This window comes from Protomyctophum parallelum (genome assembly GCF_964188405.1).
Source record: "Protomyctophum parallelum genome assembly, chromosome: 4".
Lineage (NCBI taxonomy): Eukaryota > Metazoa > Chordata > Actinopteri > Myctophiformes > Myctophidae > Protomyctophum > Protomyctophum parallelum.
Genome location: NC_139700.1, coordinates 38,218,107 through 38,239,261, shown reverse-complemented (window position 1 = coordinate 38,239,261; position 21,155 = coordinate 38,218,107). Strand labels below are relative to the sequence as shown.

General features: G+C 41.2%; 2 protein-coding genes across 3 annotated transcripts; both read left to right on the top strand.

Annotated features, from left to right (window-relative positions):
- Positions 1 to 2,563: 2,563 nt before the first annotated feature.
- isg20 (interferon stimulated exonuclease gene) lies at positions 2,564 to 8,347 on the top strand. 2 transcript variants are annotated; one of them, XR_014569155.1, is made up of 5 exons: positions 2,564 to 2,618; positions 3,655 to 4,336; positions 5,759 to 5,959; positions 6,771 to 7,499; positions 7,726 to 8,347. XR_014569155.1 is itself a non-coding variant. In XM_083763303.1 (4 exons), exons 2-4 carry the CDS (start codon positions 3,680 to 3,682, stop codon positions 6,969 to 6,971), a joined length of 1,059 nt encoding a protein of 352 aa, XP_083619429.1. In that variant the 5' UTR covers positions 2,564 to 2,618; positions 3,655 to 3,679; the 3' UTR covers positions 6,972 to 8,347. The 2 variants fall into 2 exon arrangements, 1 of the variants encoding a protein (XP_083619429.1); XM_083763303.1 differs by having other exon boundaries at positions 6,771 to 8,347.
- Positions 8,348 to 12,518: 4,171 nt separating this feature from the next.
- rlbp1b (retinaldehyde binding protein 1b) lies at positions 12,519 to 19,598 on the top strand. Its single transcript, XM_083762427.1, has 7 exons — positions 12,519 to 12,591; positions 14,385 to 14,513; positions 14,761 to 14,965; positions 16,313 to 16,491; positions 16,976 to 17,134; positions 17,833 to 17,943; positions 18,616 to 19,598. Exons 1-7 carry the CDS (start codon positions 12,580 to 12,582, stop codon positions 18,742 to 18,744), a joined length of 924 nt encoding a protein of 307 aa, XP_083618553.1. The 5' UTR covers positions 12,519 to 12,579; the 3' UTR covers positions 18,745 to 19,598.
- Positions 19,599 to 21,155: the final 1,557 nt, after the last annotated feature.

The following is a 21,155-nucleotide window of genomic DNA, read 5'->3' as shown; positions in this document are numbered from 1 at the left end:
CCTAGTGAGACACAAAGACTTTGTCTCTCTATAGGGACATCAAAGGATTTGTTTAGGAATGCGATTAAAAACTAAAGAATATCCATGAATTTAAGTCTCCATGGGGTTAGTATTCAATGGAAAAAGGTAATTTGTGCACAAAATGCCAAATGTGGAAACGGTACTGACTTATCTTAAAGGACAACTTTAGTTTTTTTAAGGTTATAAGAGAAAGTACTTTTTATTTTCTTCGTTTGCTGCTTTCTTTTGTTTTAGGGATTTTTTGCTGTTTTTGACAGAGGGGGCTGGGGCATTTGAGCATGGGGCTAAATATGTATTTACAATTTTATAGCGATTTCTTTTTTTATTATTTACTATAGTCTTACTAGACCGCAAGAAATTACATCTGGCCACAAAAGATCACAGGATCTACTGAATGTTAAGGTAGCCTACTGGGGGGGAAGCCACACTGTTTCACTCATAGGCTCATATGTCCTTTTGACACATTCAGTAGATCCCGTGATATTTTATGGCCAGATGTAATTTCTTGGTCTAGTAGGACTATAATAAATAATAAATCGCTATAACATTTTGTAAAGAAATACATATTTAGCCCCATGCTCGAATGCCCCTGCCCCCCCCTGTCAAAAACAGCTAAAATCCCTAAAACGAAAGAAAGCATCAAATATTACTTGTATATTACTTAAAAAAGTCTCCTATATCCTAATGTTCCTATGTCAGTGGTGCTGGTGCTCAACCTTTTTCATGTCAATGACTTCCAGAATTCTGTATTTTTCCGCGGACCCCCATCTGAAAATATTATGATCCAGGCACCCCCCCCCCCCCCAGAAACAAAGATTTGAGCCACATTTTCACAATAAAAAAAATAGACGATTAGAAAAATACAATCTTGTAGATATGCTATTTTTCAATAGCTAAAGTATTACATAATGCTTAAAACACCAATATATATATATTATAATTGTGTAAGCCTGCCGTGTTGCGTAGTTTATTTTCGTTGGTGGAAAAGGCCCTTAAATTAAATAAAGGTGCCGGTTTCAAGGGCAAAAACATGCATAAGAGCATCACATAAGACTAGGAAGGTATTCTGTAGCCTGGCTAATAAACCAGACTTTCTTTTTGCCAACGGCTGATTCGGTCTGGCTTATTAGCCAGTCTAGGTATTCTGGGGAAGAGTGTACAGATTTTGTTTAAAAGAAATCACACGTGTGAATTGAGGGGCGCTCTTCTCATCAAACATCATCTCATTCCAACCAATCACAATTTGGGTCCTCACCTACGTCTTCAATGTTTGTCTTTACACAAACACTCAAAACTGGCCATTGTCAATGGCATTCAATGTTTGTTTACACAAACTCAAAGCTGGACATAGAAAAAATGGCTGCAGTCTAAAAAATGGGCCTACATAGGTGGGTTGGTTCTGTACAGAAATGATAGCTTTTGAAATTCACTATTGTGAGTCAGAATGACAACATTGTATGTATTAAACAAACTTTCTCTGGGATGATGCTTTCTCAGAAATGCTCTCAGATAGTCTAGCAGATGGCAACCAACACACCGGTTTCTCCAACGATCTCAAATACCCATTATCTACTGTCAGGACAGGCGGGCACAAGGAACACGACTCAGGACAAAGAATACTTGACTATGATACTATCAAGACCTATGACCTTCAGAAGAGGATCAGGATCATAAAGTACCTCAACACTGTATACGAACCAAGGTATCTGGCCTTACACAACCCCTATGGCTTCGTACCAGGCACCAAGACTCCACTCCTCCAAGGTATCTGGCCAAGTTACAACCCAGATACCTTTGCTAGCTTCACTAATACCATCTTTCCAGAGTAATAGCCTATAGACGAATAACAGTTTAAGTCCAAATTGTACCCCTCCACGAAAAGGCCTAGTTGTCCTGACCCCTTATCCATCATTTATACATTATGGATAATTAGTGTGGACTTAAACTGTTATTCGTCTTTAGTACTTATTACATGTGTTAAACATCCTGGTTAAGTCGGACACCAGTGAGCGAGTCCTACCGGCCTTTCCCTGTAGTATTTTTCAGTATCACAGTAGGCTACGTTAATGTTTGGAGCTTTATTGGCAAGAAAGTTTTATGTCACATAATGTAGTGCATATTTTTCTCTGTTAAGATCCTGTTTTGAAAATTAATTGTATATTTCTATACTTTTCACATGTTATTCAAAAGCTTTAAAATCAGCTGTCCCATCCCTTTCCTATTCTCTTATTGACTGAGGACGGTTAACCTTGACCAGGGTATACCAAATATCTTCAGAGCTTGTAGATCTGCTATTTTCGTCGAATGTTGGGCCTAATGGAGATCCTAGATAATTCATGTGGTTTAAAAAGATCAATATTAAAGTGAACACAAAGCGAGAGGCAAAGCACAATTAATGATCAACGGAGAGGACAAGGTAGACGCAGTAGCACCTGCATGTCACCCGGTGGCACTGTGGCAGGCCGCGACCGGATATGACGTATGATGTTCGCTGCTAGGGGTTTGTCGAAGAAGAGAATCGGCCAATCACATTTCAGAACGGGGAATATGTTAAGGCACGTCCGTTCAGCAGCAGCTGTCACACGTGTTAGCGAAAGGTAAGATAAAACTTAATATTTTATGTGTTATTATTAAGTTTATAGCGTTAGAATATTATTAGACTTGTAACAGGCTGTTATAACCACTGATTTGTATTGTTATGGCTGTCTGCGGTGCTTCGATGTGGCAGTGTCTCAGATTGCTTATGAGCTAACTAGCAGCGTTCGTCGCCACGCCAGCTTGTGGTGGATATTTTTGTCAAAATTCTATTTTTGACATGGACATGCACTGCAATATTACGTAAGTCGAACAGAGCTAGCCATAAATGCTTGAAGGTGTTCCAAATTTACCTTTATAGGTCTGTAACTCTGAGAGTGCCAAATATGGAACCAATGTAGCCTAAGATTTCAGACTCAACTCTCGTAGATGTATTTTCTATTTATCGATTCTGACATTTTGAATCGATAAATACATCTAGTCTAGCTCTGGTCCATAGCTCTAATGCGTTGCATTTAGACGCATTAGAGCTATGGACCAGAGCTACATCTAGTCTAAATCTTAAGCTAGAACCAACGGGTCCATTTGATTCCATTTAAAATAAAATGTTTGAGAACCACTAGTACTATTGACTCCTAATGTGCCATAGTGTCATACATAGCCTAAGATTTAGACTCGTAGATGTATTTATCGATGCTGACGTCATCACTCTACGAGGGATCTCTCTGACGTCAATCGATAAATACATCTACGAGAGTCTAAATCTTAGGCTATGGCATACACATTGTGAAGGAAACCTCAGTATTGGGTGAGTAAGTCTTGCCACGGACAGTGTAATGAGTGTATGGACATATTGATGGCGATTGGTGACCCCTGCTAAATAGGCAATTGATTGATTTAATACTTTATTAACAGTTTTCAGAAAAAAAGTACAGTTCAATACAAGGTCTGCTAAGAGGATTTAAACCCAATAATGCCTATGTGGGCTTGTTTCCATTGGGACACAATTAACCAAAACAATGAATTACATTATACAGTGCTATGCAAAATCATCATTCACATTAAACACAGGTGTTATGTTGTGTTCTTCACACACAGGTATGTTTGAAACACGGACTGGCAGATGGCACACTCTGTAAACGGGGCTAAGTCGTGCCACAGTAGCACATCATCATGGGGGCTCCTCAACAACTACAGGGCTTTATGTCATAAAGCCATGATGCTGCGGGTTACGGAGACCACCAAAACAAGGCGAAAACGAGTCCACCAGAAGAACAACAAAATGACCAGCCTGAAGAGGAAAAGTAAAGACACAGTGCAGCACAAACAATCACTGAACACAAATGAAACGGTCAAAAGAGTAAAGCTATGTTCAACGAGTCACACAGAAGGCACTCTGAACTCTGAAGACACGACGAGGACGGCAGCTGTTGCTGACCAGCAGCACATGCTGTGCACATCGTCATCTGTCACTACCGGGGACACGTGGGAGGTGGACAGCGGGTTCGTGTCCGAGGCCAGCCCCCCTGCCAGTGGGCGCACTTCGCCCTGCGTCTGCCCCGTGGCGGTGGTGGCCATGGACTGCGAGATGGTGGGCACGGGCCCAGGGGCGCACGGCAACGAGCTGGCCCGCTGCAGCATAGTGGATTACCACGGAAAAGTCCTCTACGACAAGTACGTCCGTCCCTGTCAGCGCGTCGTGGACTACAGGACGCGGTGGAGCGGCATACAGAGGCATCACCTCCAGAACGCCGTGCCTTTCATTGAGGCCAGGGATGAGGTGAGAGTGAGACCTTGGCTGAAATCCTAACCCATTAAAGACCCGAGTGTCCAATTCTATAAGTGCCTTCTAAATCAGTAGTTTTCAGTTCTCACCCTTTAAAGATTTTTCTAAAATGTTGTTTGCTATTTTTGAATAGACTTTCCTGGTGCCTTTTTGTATTGAAAAGAAAAGGTTCAAGCTTAAAGGCAGGGCAACAGATAATGTTTTATGCTGGATTCTAGAAGAAATGCCACGCTACCACTGAACTAGTGATTTTGTGAATTGTTTTTGTTTTTCCTTCATGCTGGATATTCAATTCAAATGTGAAAAAGTGCTTCTGATATAACTTTTAATTTAAACTAAATCTTCCCCACCCCAACATTTGATAATCGTGCAGCACATCAGTTTTGTTATGTCAGTATAGGAGTGGCTGGAGTACACACTGGTAACCTTCAACTCCCCTATAAAGCCATTACTTGTAGGGATGTGCCGATGAGACATTTTGGCCGATATCCGATATAATTAATTGCTGTTATTGTTATTGTTGTACATCTCATTCTGTATTAAAAAAATCACACCGTGTGACTGAAGTGAGGGGCGCTCTTATCAGGATACAACATCTCTTCTGGCCAATCACAATTTCCGTCCTCACTTCTGTCTTTTGTCAAAGATGGACATAAGAGGGGCTAGCGCCCCTCAAAAATATAATATTTTGTCCATTCTGAAAAATACATGTAACGGGGTGTCTGCACTGCAGGCTTAGGCAAGTCAGATTTAACTTTAATACCTTACATTTAATATTGTGACCTTGTAGATCTGTTCAAGCTGTTACTTTGGGCTTTTTTTTTTATCTGTAAAGACAATAGGACAGATTAATTAATCGGTCCTATTGATTAATCGGACCAATGCTGATTAATCAAAACAACTAGAATCGGCTGATAGTACCTATGTTTGCCGATTAATATCACATCACTAATTGCTTGCATATATCATCAATCAATATACATTTAATTTGACCTTTTATTGTAGAGAGGCTTACAGAGCATTGCAAAGATAGCTGAGTTTGAATTAAATGCTAGACATTCACCAAGTTCATTTATAGCCTAAAGTTTCCTAAACAGTCAATACAGTACTGTATGTCAATCTAGGATCACCTGCACAACACTTTGCAATTCAATTCTGCTCCCCGTAGAGTCACCTGAAATGCACCATCATGTTGCCATGCCTTTTAACTCATACATAGCTAAATGGCAGTAGCAATGGTTCAGCACAGGCTAACATATGTTCTATTATTTTAGAAAGAGAGTTGTAAGATTAAAAAAGTTTAAAAGAGGTCTTTGGCCTGGATGGCTATTTGTTCAAGTTTTGATCAGTTTGCATTATGTCAAAAGATAATTTCTAACCATAGTGTTTTAATGTCCTTATCTCCATTTGCTGTAGATCCTGGGGATACTGGAGGGCAAAGTGGTGGTGGGTCACTCCATCGACAATGACTTCAGGGCTCTGGGCATGACCCCTCCATTACGCATGGTCAGAGACACCAGCACCAACTGCATACTCAGGCGACTGGCTGGCCTCCCGCGCAAGTATCGCATCTCCCTCAAGTCCCTGACCAGTACGCTGCTGCATAGGAGCATCCAGGTGAGAAAATGGTACACACAATACACTATAGTATGTATGAAGTTCATACACTGCAACTGCAAGTAAAAAGAAACCAAGGCATTCTTCTGGTGAAAAAAGTAAAAAAATACTTTATTGAAGTGGCAAGTTAAAATCTGGGATAACGTACACACAATACACTTCACACACCGTACACGCTTGACACACTTTATACTCTCCTGCATATTGCTGCTTAGTTAGTACCCTATTATAGTAGTATTATAGCATTTCTATTTTCTACCTATGTATTTAGATTTTGTTTTTATTATACATGTTGGACATTGGTAGCATGGTCTGGTGGGGCATGCCACAAAAACATTTTTACTGCAGCTACGTTGTTTGAGCTTTTGACAAATAACAGATTTCTTGAATTGACTTCCCATCAGGAGAGCACACACTCTCTCACAATTATTCAAAAAGGTGGATTAAAGATTACTCGCCACAACTGATTTCAGTTATTTGAGTTCCATACAAGGCAGCATGTAGTACAAGCTCACAACACGCTGCTGCTGCTGCGATGTGTTGTGAGCTTGTAGATCGGCTATTAGTTATTTTAAGATGGAATATTTGAAATGGTCCAACTACCAATAGAATACATGCTTAGAAGCATCTTCCATAAACCTGAATGGTCTTAGAAATGTAATGAAGGCAAATATTAAAGCCTCATTAATCTCTTCAACTGGTTGGCTTTATGTAGAACGGCAGCAGCATTAGGTTTAGATTAGAACGGTAACGCCTAAACATTACATTTTATTTAGCTTTATTTTATGGGTTAACTTTGTCTCTCCTATAGGTTGGTAAAAGAGGCCACTGTTCCGTGGAAGATGCCTTGGCTGCTCTGGACCTTTACAAGCTGGTCGAGGAGGAGTGGGAGGCGGGCATATGGAATAAGAAGAAAGGAAGTGGAGACACAGCGCTTCGGCCTAGCCCCACCTCTGACCACTACATGGAGGACCAGTATTGGCCAGAGCACCTGTCAGATGACAACCAATAATAGTATGTTTCCTCCATCTGGCTGTCCAATTAATTTGAAACAAATGTGAAATATAGCTGTTCCAGTTCCATTATTTGGACTAAAGTCAGTAAGCCACACACACAAGTGTCCATAATATAGCTACCAGAAATTATTGTCAAAATGACTGAATGATTGAATTATTGCAATGGAAACCTTCCTTATTTATTACAAATATGGGTTTCAAACTTTCAGTTGGTTGTCAACAGAAGTTGTCCAGCAAATGAAGGGGGGGGGGGGGGGGGAGAATACAAATTTGTATTTAGTAATCTAATGTGAGTAAGCTAGCTGATGAGAAGTACGTGCTGGTTTTGCTAAGTCTAAGAAGAGCGTCTAACAAAAAGGATGGACACTAAGGGATGGTCCACAATACAAACAATGTATACAAACAATTGCAAAAACTGCAACTTGGCAGATAAGTTTGAATATGAATGATCGTAATATGTGTATTGAATAATATTGAAACATGTGCCATATAACCAAATGTCCCTAATAATAGATTGAAGGGCAGTCCATACTCTCTCCGACCACCGAACTTTTCGTCGGAAAGCTCCGGTACAACTACAACATGACGTCACTTGCAACTTCTGAAACGCATTTCTCCGAATTTGTTCTGAAAGCTGCACTCCCAGATGTTGTGACTCTCCGAACTCTACTTTGGAGAAAAAATAAAAGTCTGATCTTTCCGACGAAAGGTTCGGTGGTCGGAGACAGTATGGACTGCCCTTAAATCCAGACGGCAATTAAATGAAACAAAATGCATATTTATCACAGGTACACTTTTGAATAACGGCAATGTGTTCATATGAAGTGCATAAGTGAAAAACATGCTAATTTATTAAGACTTAAACATGTTGTACATGTGTTTAAAGTTAATAACGGCATTCTTTGCTGAGTGTTTTATTACAGGTTATGTCTGAGAATGGGATTTTAGACCTTGTGTTAAATGAATCCAGTTACTAGTGTGGTGCAGTACATCTAGTTCTAATGTGATTGTTTTAATGAACAATTATGACAAATTTAATTGAACCACCTGGTTTCACTAAATAAATGCACATCACATGCATTCATTTACTGACACTTGATTAACTTACTAAAAGTTAAATGTTTAATTGAAAATATACTATTGTCATTTGTTTCTTTATCACAGTCACCTGATGGTAATCGATCATACTGTTGCAGTTCATAATGCCTCAGCTTCCCACAGTTCAAGTGTTCTTTGACATTAGGTTTTGGGTCAGGGCGAGTTTGCTAAAGATCTGAGCAGGTTTTGGACATTGTGTTCCCTAATTGGTTGGGATTTCTTTACCTTGTATGGTATGCTGCTGAACTGCTCTCTTAAAATTCCTAATGTTGAAATAAAATTATAAACTTACGCTCGTCTGTTTTGTCTTTGTCTCGTCAGTGAGGAAATATTTAAATAATTTTAGTTATTTAGATATTTGCTTGTTTTGATTTGCGACAGGAGTCAGAGAGGCCATGATTCCTGATTCGAAACCCCTGGTTATTCCTGCCATGTCAGAAGTGTCCTTGAGCATTACACTGAACCCCTAACTGCCACTGATGAGCAGGTTTGTGCTTTGTGTGGCTGCTTCAGACATTAGAGTGCAAATGTAAGGCATACATAATATATTGTAAAGGAAGGTCAGAAGACCATTTACCAAGATTTGAAACTTTTCAGTTGCTTTAAAAGAAATGTGATGTGCATGGATCCCATCTCCAACTCCTTCCTCACAATATGTGAAAAATAATATATTAGGAATAGCAATTAATTTAGTGAGCCGTGTCTAATCATGTGCCACGGAGACCCATGTTTGAGTTCCCACCTAAATTCAGACCAGGGTTCAGTATGTAGTCACACGTTTTCCCATATTTTTTAAATGTCAACATGTGAGCTTGTCGATTGGCTTTGAAATGAGCTTTCACTTACTGTGATGGAATGCTACTTTCAATTAATCTTATATACGGTACTCTTGACAAGTGTCTCCCACAGTTCTATACTTTGCTCGCTCCTTTCTTTCCCTCTAAGGTCTACACCACTACACTAAATGCTCACACCTCATCGCAAACGGCAGACTTTTCACATACAGTAATGCTTGCCTATTGTGACATGCCCACAAAAGGGACACCAGGGGTTCATGTGGTTAAAGTTATGTGACTCAACAACATGGCAGCCATTGTTGTAATGTCTATTGAACCCCACACATACCACTGCTGGCTTTGGATTGAATCTAGCTGGATCCTTCTCTATGCTTTCATATTCAATGTCATTAAACTACATGAAGCCTTGTGTCACAATTCTGGTTATGTCATAATTGGCAAACATTTGGCGAAGAGATTTGCTGTAGAGGGGAAAAAAGCATATGGTCAGGTTGATTCTGGAGGGATGGCATCACAGAACGCAACTACTTAATCCATCACATAGCTTCAGGAAAAAATGTTGGAAACCTAAAGAGGGTACAGAACCCAGTGAGTCAGTGACACCCTGCTTTACTGTTCACAGATAAAATGGCACAAAATCATTGTTTTGTTGAATATTATCAATTTAGTGAGCATTGTCTGTGTGTGTTCGTGTATAATGTGTGTGTGTGTGTGTGTGTGTGTGTGTGTGTGTATCTATATAGGGTTAAAGTCATTCAACTGATTTATATGCTACAAGTGCATATGAGAGTGAGCATATGCACATACACCTCCATGTACAGTAGCATTAACATGCCCTTACGGCATGCACACACACACACACAATCACTTCCTAAACCTTTACTGTGTCCCTTATATAGCTTCTATAGCACAGAGCCTGGCATTGTGTTTCCAATCCAGATACTGCCCTATGAGAGGATCAGGTCTGCTTTAGCAGCTTACTTCTCTGCTGCATTTAGAGTTGCATCAGGACAAAAATGTGCATCAATGATTTCCACTGTACTCTGACATCCAATGACTCGCCACACAGAAATATTAATAGACCTCTTCTGTAGTAGTTCTCAGACCCATAGACACAGCTTGAAATATATAAAAAATATATAGTGTGTGTGTGTGTGTGTGTGTGTGTGCGTGTGCGTGCGCGTGCGTGTGCAAGTGCGCATTCGTGCATGCCTGTGTGAGTGTGTGTGTGCAAGTGAGAAGTTGACTCAATACTATGTAATGGGTGTATACTTCATACACCTGTTATGCTCAAAACTAAAGAACATGGGTTAACCATGGAGTGATTAGCCGATCTAAACAAGCTTGTTTGTAGATCGGCTATTTTTGTCAAATGTCCCCGTCCCCGTCCCCCCCGGAATATGGATGCTGAGGTTCAAGTGGTTAATGGGCTGTTGAAAGTTTGACCTCTATCAAGCAGAGGTTAGTCTCTGATTACTAATGCCAAAACAAAGAACAGTTCATGAGAGGTTTATGGGGTTACTCCTTTTCTTCTGCTGACAAATAACATCCACTTTGGATCAGAACAGTTCAATTTAGTCACAGTTCTTGGGGAAAGCAAGTCTAATGAAGAGTGACAGAACAAAGTGGCCAGGTGACACTTTACTTCTGTGTCTTATTTTGTAGGTGCGAGCAACCACCATCACAATCGCTTCAATAAAGTGATTTTGAACTTTGGTAGAACTTTGGGATATATGGGCATGATATAAGTAGTATTGTCCATCATCTGTTGTCTCACCTAAGTAATAGATGTAGTACCCACTACCCAGCAGGTTTTCTTTAGAAAACGTGTTGCTCGTTTATTAATCTGCTAAAATCTGTGGTTCTCAAAGTGGGAACCCCTGGGTGTCCTTGGGGTTCTCCAGGAAAATGTGTTTATAGAGTAGATCGGCTAGCCAATCTACAAGAGATTATAGATCGGCACCCGGTTAAGCAGTTTGGGTTAGCGCCCCAGCCTGTGTCCGCCGTGAGGAGTACGCCCCGTGAGGCCTTTAGGACGGCCATTCAAGCTGCAAGTGGAGCCTGCGGCACCACTGTTACCCTGCCGGTGGAGCCTGTGGAATCCACCACTTGACGTGTCTGGTGCTGGGAATCTGGTGCAACGCACATGTCCTGGGTACACCTGGTGAGAGCAGGAGAGGACCTGGTGAGGCGTAGGAGGTGACCAGCCAGGAGTCAACCCACAGTGCCTAGTCCCTCCATGCGAAATATTTTCAGATGGGGATCCATTGCCACACATAAATAAATAAATACACATTTATTTGGGGGTCACTGACAAAGAGATTGCCTGGAATCACTACTTCTCGTTCCTTCATTACAAGCATAGAAAAACAAGCTACGAACACATGAGAATCCAGTCCCCGCCAGGCGGTTCACATTGCAGGCACGAGAGACCAACATTATTTCAAAATTCCATTCAAGAACACCCCCTACCCTACTCCTGCACACATGCATACTGTACGCACGCACCCACACACCCTATCCCATGATATCCATACCTTGCCTAAAAGTGTTTTTGCAACATTACATCATCATTCTAAATTTCTAATCGGTGTAGGCCGTGCAGGTTACCCCCTCTCCCCTCCAACACTATCATATATCCACTATTCAGCAAGAATCAAACCCTGCCTCCTTCCACAGCCCCCCAGTCTCTCTTGCTCCACCTCTTTCTCCACTGATTATGAAGAAATTTTTAAATCTAATGTGCTGTAATCTCATGTGACGTCACTAATCCCAGTGCTACAAATAACAGGTTCCCTTTGTCCCCCAGTCCACACCAACCCCTTGTGACGCCAGACACAGACACAGGTAAGCAGCGTCCTCTTCCTCACCATCCCACCTTGGATGATCCACAGCGCTTCATCGATGCTATAGTGGACGCTGGACGGTTCTACGGGGAGGGGATTTTAGTGGAGGCTGATCATGGATTGTTGTTTAACTGGGGGGGCCAACTTTGGACATACCTGGGTGTCGTTGAGATCGAAACTGTTTGCGTTGTTTGGTCGTAAAAATGTGAAAAGGAGAGGCTTTATTATATGTGGTCCATGTATGTGGATACGACATGCCGCCAGAGCCAGCAGCAATGCTGAAAAGTGAAAATGTTTGTTACTGTAAGGCAGTATGGACAAAACGTCTTAACACATGACAGATGTACAGTCAGTATGTAGATACTATTGCAGTGATTTCTGTCTCCAGGAGGAGTTTCTTCAGGCCTATGACTGGCGGGAAGGCACTATAGGGCACTCTGGGGTCTCAGATGTATAGGTTAGGAGCAGGAATTTCATTTTAGTTCAGTGATGCATAAAACTGAGCGGATTAGTTCCATAATGCAATAACACAGAGTGAGTTGCTTGTGTTTCATGGATGAATTAACATAATTGAGTCTGTTTTGTCTATCTACTGAATCTTTGTGTACCTGTAGTACTGTCGTAATGCTAAGGGAACAATCAAGCCAAAGAACTAGTGTAACTACTACTTTTAATTATAAAAGTGATATAATGTGAATTTAATGTGAACTGCCAGTGCCGATAACGGGAGATAAGAATGTTAAAACATCCTGCCATGGCTGGTAGGGTTAATCAGTTGTCGGTGAATTGTTTCCTCCTATCCCTCTCAGTCTCCCATTTGTATTTTTCAGAGTTAAAGCAGCAGTTGTAAAGGACCAGCAGACATGGCTGTCGTTGTAAGTACATTACACCTTTTCTTTACATTACATTTATGATGTTCTTATCTAAAGTGACTTAGTTGCAAGTTCAATGAAATAAGATTCAGTTCCTGGATCACCAACATACTGTAGTAAGCAACCAATAGTAAGAAGTACACACAGTATTGCACAATTTCCTGTGATCTTAGAAGAGATGGTGAACTAGATCTGAACTCAGAAAGTGGCTTCATAGAGCTTAGACCTGTTTTGCCATACTCATAGTTAAATAACAGCAACACAACACAAGTAGATGTGAGAAGTTAATTTCCTGTCCCACCATCCTGCTGTTAGTAGAGAAGTTGATAGAATTATAGTTGTATCACAGTTATTGATGTGATATCTGAGGCCTAGGTCCAGCTCCATATATGGACACTGAGCAGGGGCCCTGTCCAGAGCCCGGGCAGAGAGCCCGGGACAACCGTGGGTCCGACCGCCTCGACACCGGTCACAGCACTCCCTGTGGTGGGGTGGAATGCGTGTGTCGAAGTTGAAGTCGGTGGGGCGAACGGTTCTCGAGTTACGTACAGACGTACGTACGTACGTACGTACAGAGACTTGGTGCATTTATAGTTAGATGATAGTATACAGGATTGAATGAGTAATAATAATAATAATAATAACACTATTTGTATAGCAGTGAGCACCTTTCAAGACATGAAATGCAGCTCAAAGTGCTTTAGCAATAGAGAAAAAAATAAGAAAAGAAAAGAAAAACATTAAAATAATAGCAGTAATGCAATACAGTGAGGACATGAATAACAATAAGGTAGAGTCAAAGGTGGAACACATACAGGTCCCCAGGTGGAATTCCAGGACCATGCAATACCGACCGACTCAGTGAGGTTAGCCTATATAGTATATCAGAGCTAATTTAGACTATAATTATGGCGTGGTTATACAAAAATGAGGATGAAGTGCATGAAGTAGATTACTGGTTTCAGTGAGGAGACATTTAGCCACGTTTTAACCAGAGCAGCTTAAAGTACAGTAAGCAGGTTGGGGTTGAGTTGGTTCCTTGCTCAGGGGCTGCAGCAGAGATGATCCAATTAATTATCCATTTCCTGGCAGTGTGTCGCGGGTTTGAGTCCTGATCCCGACGAACTTTGCTGTGTGTCTTCCCCCCATTTCTCTTCCCTTTTCCTGTCTACTTACTGTGACCTGAACAAAGGAGAAAAAGAAGAAAAAAAATCTCTGGGATGTTCATTCTAACAACCAACTACTACTAAACATTTGGCCAACAGTGATTGTGTAACTTTCTAACACGAGTCCAGTGGCTCAACATTTCTCAACACCAAAGCTCCTTGTTCCCACTGACGATACGGTCAACAGCAGCTGTGTCTGCTAGCGGCTAATCCCTGATCCCAACCGTAGGTTTTAACAAGAAAAGGGGAAAGAAATCTATTTACGGTTCACATGGACTCATGTGAGTCAGATTAACATCTTAACAACACTGAGGTCTATTGATTTAGAAACAGCAAACTTCAGTGGAAAGGCATTCTTCTCTGACTCGCATGTTTCAACCTCACATTCAGCTGATGGCTCACTGGCAACGTCCAATGTTTTAGTGAGAGTTACAATGAGTTGGTAATTGTTACACCAAAATCAGTTTGTATGGTACAGTAAATATCCAGGAAAGTGTCTTGGTTCAGTCACGGTACTAACAATATCTCAAATAGCCATACCGCAACTTATAATAACGCAAACATGTTCATAACAAACCATAGTGCCTCCTGTGATAATAACTACTCTTAATAACCTCTGTGTCCTGTCAGAGTGGAACATTCCGTATGGTGTCTGAGGAGGAGCAGGCTCTCAGGGCCAAACTGGAGCGCCTGACGGTGAAAGATCACGGCCCGGTGTTTGGACCCTCCCCCAAAGTACCAGACCACACCATGCAGAAGGTGACATGCAGGTGTTCACTCACACACTAGATAACACAAACAGTGGGTCGGTAGTCGGGACTCATGTTGGTCCATGTTGTTGGACCAATGTCTAATTTCTCTTTTGGGTCTTGTGGCGATAAAACATGACACACAGAATCTTAAAAAAAGAAATATAAATAATATTTGTGTCTATACATAGCCTTGGCAGTGGCCCCGGACATCCTGATTCCAAGCTAACCGCCCAGTGTGGTTTGACTCCAAACAGGCCAAGGATGAGTTGTTGGAGACAGACGAGAAGCGCGTGTCTGCGGCGAAGGAGCTGAGGGCCATCATCAAGGAGAAGGCTGACGGAGGAGACGACCTGGCCAAGGGCGTCCAGGACACCTTCGGAGAGAAGCCCGACGGCGTGCTGATCCGCTTCATACGCGCCAGGAAGTACGACGTGGCGCGCGCCTTCGAGCTCATGAAGGGTGAGTCACTCTATGCCAGGGTGCCGGGCAGTGGTTCTCATAGTGGAGTCCAGGCAGAGCAAGTTGGATCCTCCTCAAGGTTCCTTGAGGGGTTCTAAATGGACCCGGTCTGTACTTTGACAGCGTACAAATGGACACGTTTAACCACTGGTAGAGGCAAAGAATTGGTGCACTGTAGCCTTGAGCAGTGAGGAGGCGTCTATCCACGGTCGGAGCTGAGGAGGAACGCTTGGCATGGATTTTTTCTTTCTTACCTCTACCACTGGTTTATTACCTCTACCATTTGGACCCCTGGCGGGCTCCGGACCAGATGTTTAAGACTGCAGTGAGTCACAATCTGCAGATGTCTTGTTAGATAGAAGGCACGCATCCAGATCTTGTGCAAATCTGGGGTTCTTTATTATTTGTCTACCGCATGCAAGCGTAGCCCTTATGCCCATGTCGCCGCAGTGCAGCGCCAAATTCGTTAATAAAATGACTACTCCGGAAATCTCCTTTAAGGGTCTACCTTGACATTTCAAAGTTTGAGAACCACTGGTATAGTATAGGCAATTTACAATTTAGGCATTTAGCAGACACACTAGGCACGTTTTTATTTGTCATGTTACCTGTATAGACAAATAGTATCGACCAAATCTGAGACAGAGCCAAACCATAACAGTTGATATTAAAGCTGCTATAAGAAATAATATTTTGGTATTCAGACAGCCAGCAATGGGTAGAACGCTCCCAAAGAAATGTAGTCTCTGTGATACATCTAGGGCCGCAATCTGCATTCAAAGATTTTCCTAGAAGCTTTGTCATTGGTTCGATTTGCCTGTCTACTTCCTGATTGGTTAGTCATTGCAACCAGGGTTTTCTTCGACCAATGACAAAGCTTCTAGGAACATCTTTGAATGCAGATTGCGGCACCTATATGTGTCACAGAGACAAAAAAATGGGCGAGTTCTACCCATTGCTGGCTGTCTGAATACAACAACAACAAAAAAATAAAAATAAATTAAAGTTTTTACATATTATTGCTTATAGCAGCTTTAAAAATATTCTTTATTTACAGTATATATCACCTTTTTAAATAGTGTTTACAAAGTTCTATAGAAAGAAATTGAGAGAATATAATAAAAACAAAAATAGTTTGAAACAATCTCATTGTTGGAAGATGACCTGCACATTGTTTTATTAAATTTTATGTTGTTACAAACCTCCATGTCCTTTCATCCACCTCGATACTGCCCACCACTCATTCTGCACAATCAATCAACCTCTCACTGCTTTTACAGCACACTTATCTCTGTGTGCGTGTGCGTGTGTGTGTGTCCGTGCGTCTGTGCATGCGTGTGTTTTCAGGGTACGTGCGTTTCAGGAGGGACTACCCGGAGCTGTTTGAGAACCTGACTCCAGAGGCCGTCCGCAGCACCATAGAGGCAGGTTACCCTGGCATCCTGTCCAGCAGAGACAAGTACGGACGCATCGTTCTGCTCTTCAACATCGAGAACTGGGATTACGAGGAGATCACCTTCGATGAGGTCAGACTCCAAACCCGAGGGACTACATATCCCACAGTGCATCTATACCGTATATACACGTAGATTTGTAGACTAGTAGAGACTGTTCCAGATATGCAGTGGTGGAAAGTAACTTAGTACATTCGTTCTAGTACTGTACTTAAGTAAATTTTGAGGGATTTTTTATTTAAGTATTTCCAATTTTCTATACTTTTACTTCTACTGCACTACAAGGCAAATATTACTACATTTAGTTGAAAACTAGTTACTTTGTAGATTTGGATAATTTTTTACAAAACATATAAATTAACCACTTAAGTTCAGCCATTTGAAAATATCCGATCTACAAGCTCACAATGCGTTGCATCAACCTATCTATTCCACATAGACTGACCTTTTGTTACTACCATGAAGTCATGGCTGCAAGGTGTCACTCATGTGACTGCATGTGTTGCGCATGTGCGCGTGTGTGTGTGTGTGCGTGCGTGCGTGTGTTTTTCCATAGATCCTGCGTGCGTACTGTGTGATCTTGGAGAAGCTCCTGGAGAACGAGGAGACGCAGATCAACGGTTTCTGCATCATTGAGAACTTCAAAGGGTTCACCATGCAACAGGCCGCGGGGATCAAACCCACGGAGCTCAAGAAGATGGTGGACATGTTACAGGTAGACCAACACCAGAAGCAGCCAGCACATATCATTGGGTGCATATCTTTGGTCCGACGTACTAACAGTCCGTCCAGTGTTTTGGTACAAAACACTGAAGTCCTTAAACCAGAAACCTAAAACCTAACCACACGCGGAAGCCACGGGTGAGTCTTAACCTGCCACACGTGTTTTAATTGGCCACGCATGTCGGAGCCACGCCGGAGTCTTGACCGGCCACGTATGTCGGGCTGTGTTGGTACATCGCACTGATGTCTGCCCCCCATATCATTACCCCCATCCCCACGACCAACCTCGTCCCTCGCCCTAGAATCTGACAATAAAGGCCTTTTTAAAATTCCAATTAGCGTGATTTGGGTTTTGCACAATAATACCGTACATTTTTTATAATCAATTGGGAATTCCTGGTTGTTCTTATGAGATGAGTTACCAATTCTGACAGTTTAGCCATTCATGGTGCAGTACTTGAGTTGTTCTTGCATACTAGTCTAAATGAACTTGAGCAGTGGCCGACATTAGAGAGAGAGAGAGACTGAGAGAAAGTCTTTTATACTTTTTTGGGTCAGTGCCCCCTATCCAATAAGCAGGCCCCTTAAAAAAGTTTAAGATCATGAACAAACTGTAGTAATCTGATTAGGATGAATAATGTACAGCACGATGCTTAATCAGTATTTGGGTTTGTTTTCTCCGTGCACCAGGATTCCTTCCCTGCTCGTTTCAAGGCTGTTCACTTCATCCACCAGCCCTGGTATTTCACCACCACCTACAACGTGGTCAAACCTCTCATGAAGGGCAAACTACTGGAGAGAGTAAGTATAGGAAGTTAGGAACCAAAGACTGGTTCTGTATGAGGAATATTATGCTGCAGGATTCTCCTTTATAGAACCCAAACCAACCGCAATGACAGGAATCTGTCTCAGATTATTTTAGCACTTTGCAGTGGTGTAAAGTAACTAAGTATACATTTATAATGTATAATATATGTAATTTCAAGTATTTAATTTTTTTTGTACTTTTACTTCTACTCCACTACATCTCAGAGGCAAATGTTGTACTTTTACTCCACTACAATTATTTGAAAACATTACTAGTTTCTAGTTACTTTGTAGATTTTGATTATTATTACAAAACATACCACTTCAGCCCTATATACAGGTACATTTCAGCCATTTAGCCGATCTAATTCTAAAGCTCACAATGCGTCGCGAATCGCGATGCATTGTGAGCTTGTAGGAAAATCTTGTACGATTTTTATACATGTAATACATTTGAAAACCTGATAAATTCGACATTCGACACTGCATAATGAGTACTTTCTTACTTTTGTACATTTTGTACTGGATTCTGGACTTTTACTTCTAACAGAACGTTTATTAATCCGTTTACTTTACTAAAAAAAAGAAATCCCACCACTGTAACTTTGAGGGCCAGAAAGGATTCACCCTTCCCTGATGTATTCACAATTTGTCTATTTCCTCTAGGTCTTTGTCCATGGAGATGAGATGGAAAACTACTACAAAGAGTTCGACCCTGAAATCCTCCCTTCCGAGTTCGATGGGAAATCGACCAAGTATGACGGCAAGGCCATCGCAGCCAAGCTGTTTGACTAAACGTCCTTCGAACACCTTCACTATCAACCAGGCTGTGACTCCAGACTCTATCACAACCTCCCTCACTATAGACCACTGGTCGGGTTCGGTGGCCACCAGGGGGTCCAAATGGACCCTTACGAGTGTACAAATGGGAAGGGTCCAATTGGTTCCCATTTTGTAGAATTTTGAGAATTGTACAATGTAGATTGGGGTCCCGACTCCGGACCGTCCCAAAGATAATAAATGGTTCCATTTTGTACACTCAAATTGTTAAAGACCCGGAAGTGGTCCATTTGGACCCCTGGTGGTCTCCGGACCAGACGTTGAGAGACAGTGTTTAAGACTGCAGTGAGTCACAATCTGCAGATGTCTTGTTAGATAGAAGGCACGCATCCAGAGCTTGTGCAAATCTGGGGTCTGGACAAAGTACAACTAAACAGGGCAGAGGGAGTTTTGTCCTGCCTCTGAGGATTGATTGATTATTTATCCATACATACACTGAAGCCGTACAGTATATACAGTACTTTGTCATATAATGAATAGCAAAAGTAGCAGATCTACGTACATGTCACATCACAATGCGTTGTAAGCTTGATCTTCTATTTTTCTATTTTATTTATCTTTCAACATACGTTTTGTTTTTAATGTGTACGAATTTGAATTCTGTTTAAAAAAATTGCATTAGAATATGGATGCTATGGTTCAAGTGGTCAATCACACATTTAAAATAGTTAAAATCCACACACAGCATAATGTAAAACCCACTGTCTCTTTCCTTGAGTTAAAATTGCAGCAGCAGAGTGTACTGTTGAGCTGTGCTTTGTCAGGACTACAGGCCACCCACAAACCCCACCTCGACCACACAGCTGATATTCCAATCCAACAAGTGCCTGTCTCGTTTGTCTTCTGTTTTTGACTGTCTCTGGACATGAATATATTACGAAGTTTCACCCGTATCCTACTGTACCGGTTGCACCATGAGGAATGTCACAATTATGTGTACAATAAACTGTATATAATCGTATTGCCTGTAAGTCCGTTTGTCTACCATGATATTGACAGACATTATACTGACCATGCTGCACCGACTAGTAGATGTGTAACCGAAAGATAATAATTCAACTTGCTTAAAAGAAAGGTAAAATTATCAATAAAACACCCTAACAACTAGTTGGGCATTATCTTACATTAGAACTATATATATTCATCGAAAGAAATGGATCATGAAAGCTAATTAATTTGGGGGAAAATAGAGTGAAATAAAAACGCTTTGCAAAAATATATTTAACTGAAACTGAGTTTACAAAGCCAAAACTAAATAAAATCATAAAGAAATGTCCTTAGTTTTTATCTGTCATTAAAATAATGTTTTGTTCACTTTTAATACTTTTTCTGATCCAATGTCACCCTGACAAAACCTCAACTCAGATAGCATCATCTTATCAGTATTAAAGTCATAGAAAATAATAGTTAATTTTCCTTCAAGGTTGAGTATTCGACCATCTAGGGATTTTTGATTTGATTTGATTATCTTTATTTTGAAACCTTCAGGTAAAACAGTCAAATAAGATAATAATAAAAAACAATATATATATATATATATATAACCACGATGCATGTATATTTCTTTTTTGAATGAAATAAGAAAATTATAATGACAACAATGTGATCATTGATCCTGCACCTGAAGTTCAAAAAGGAGTAGGATTGTAGGAAGAAGTAAAAACTTATTTACTCCTACCCCCATCTTAAACATTCACCAATAAGTAATTACAATAAACATATAATCCAAGTATTACTGCATCCATACACACATATACACACGTACATGTGTACATGTGTATGTAAGAATAGTAATTAAGCAATCAAGTATAGCCCGAGGCAATCAATGTGCCTCATCCTCCACTCTGTAATAGTTAAGTAAGTCATTTTTATACATCCTCTTAAATTGTACAATGTTGGTGCTTTGTTTGAGTTCTACAGCCAGACCATTCCACAATGATGCCCGATATTTAAACTGAAGTTGTGGACATTGAAGTGATGCACATCAGCGTCGGAGAGGAACAGGCACTGTCAGATCAGTAGTGCAACTTTTGGGAAATCGAATCCCTTGGAATCCACATGAAAGAAATGCATTCTGAGAAGGAAGTCATGGCAGTGTATCCCAAGCCGTGCATATCCACGGATATCAAAGCCGTGCATATCCACGGCTTCCCAAGCCGTGCATGCCTATTCCCACTATAGGCTGAGGATGAAATGCCACTTGACAGTTTTCAAATCAGCCTCATGGTGGCGCTACAACAGGCCAAGTTGCGTCTCACACACACACACACACACACACACACACACACACACACACACACACACACACACACACACACACACACATACTCCCACACACACATACACAAACCCAAACAAACATGTTT

Coding starts and splice junctions, on each gene's coding strand:
- isg20 (XM_083763303.1), top strand. CDS start 3,680: ATGGCACACTCTGTAAACGGGGCTAAGTCGTGCCACAGTAGCACATCA. Junction 4,337..5,758: donor TCATTGAGGCCAGGGATGAG/GTGAGAGTGAGA, acceptor CATTTGCTGTAG/ATCCTGGGGATACTGGAGGG. Junction 5,960..6,770: donor TGCTGCATAGGAGCATCCAG/GTGAGAAAATGG, acceptor TCTCTCCTATAG/GTTGGTAAAAGAGGCCACTG.
- rlbp1b (XM_083762427.1), top strand. Junction 14,966..16,312: donor CGCCTTCGAGCTCATGAAGG/GTGAGTCACTCT, acceptor GTGTGTTTTCAG/GGTACGTGCGTTTCAGGAGG. Junction 17,135..17,832: donor AGATGGTGGACATGTTACAG/GTAGACCAACAC, acceptor TCCGTGCACCAG/GATTCCTTCCCTGCTCGTTT.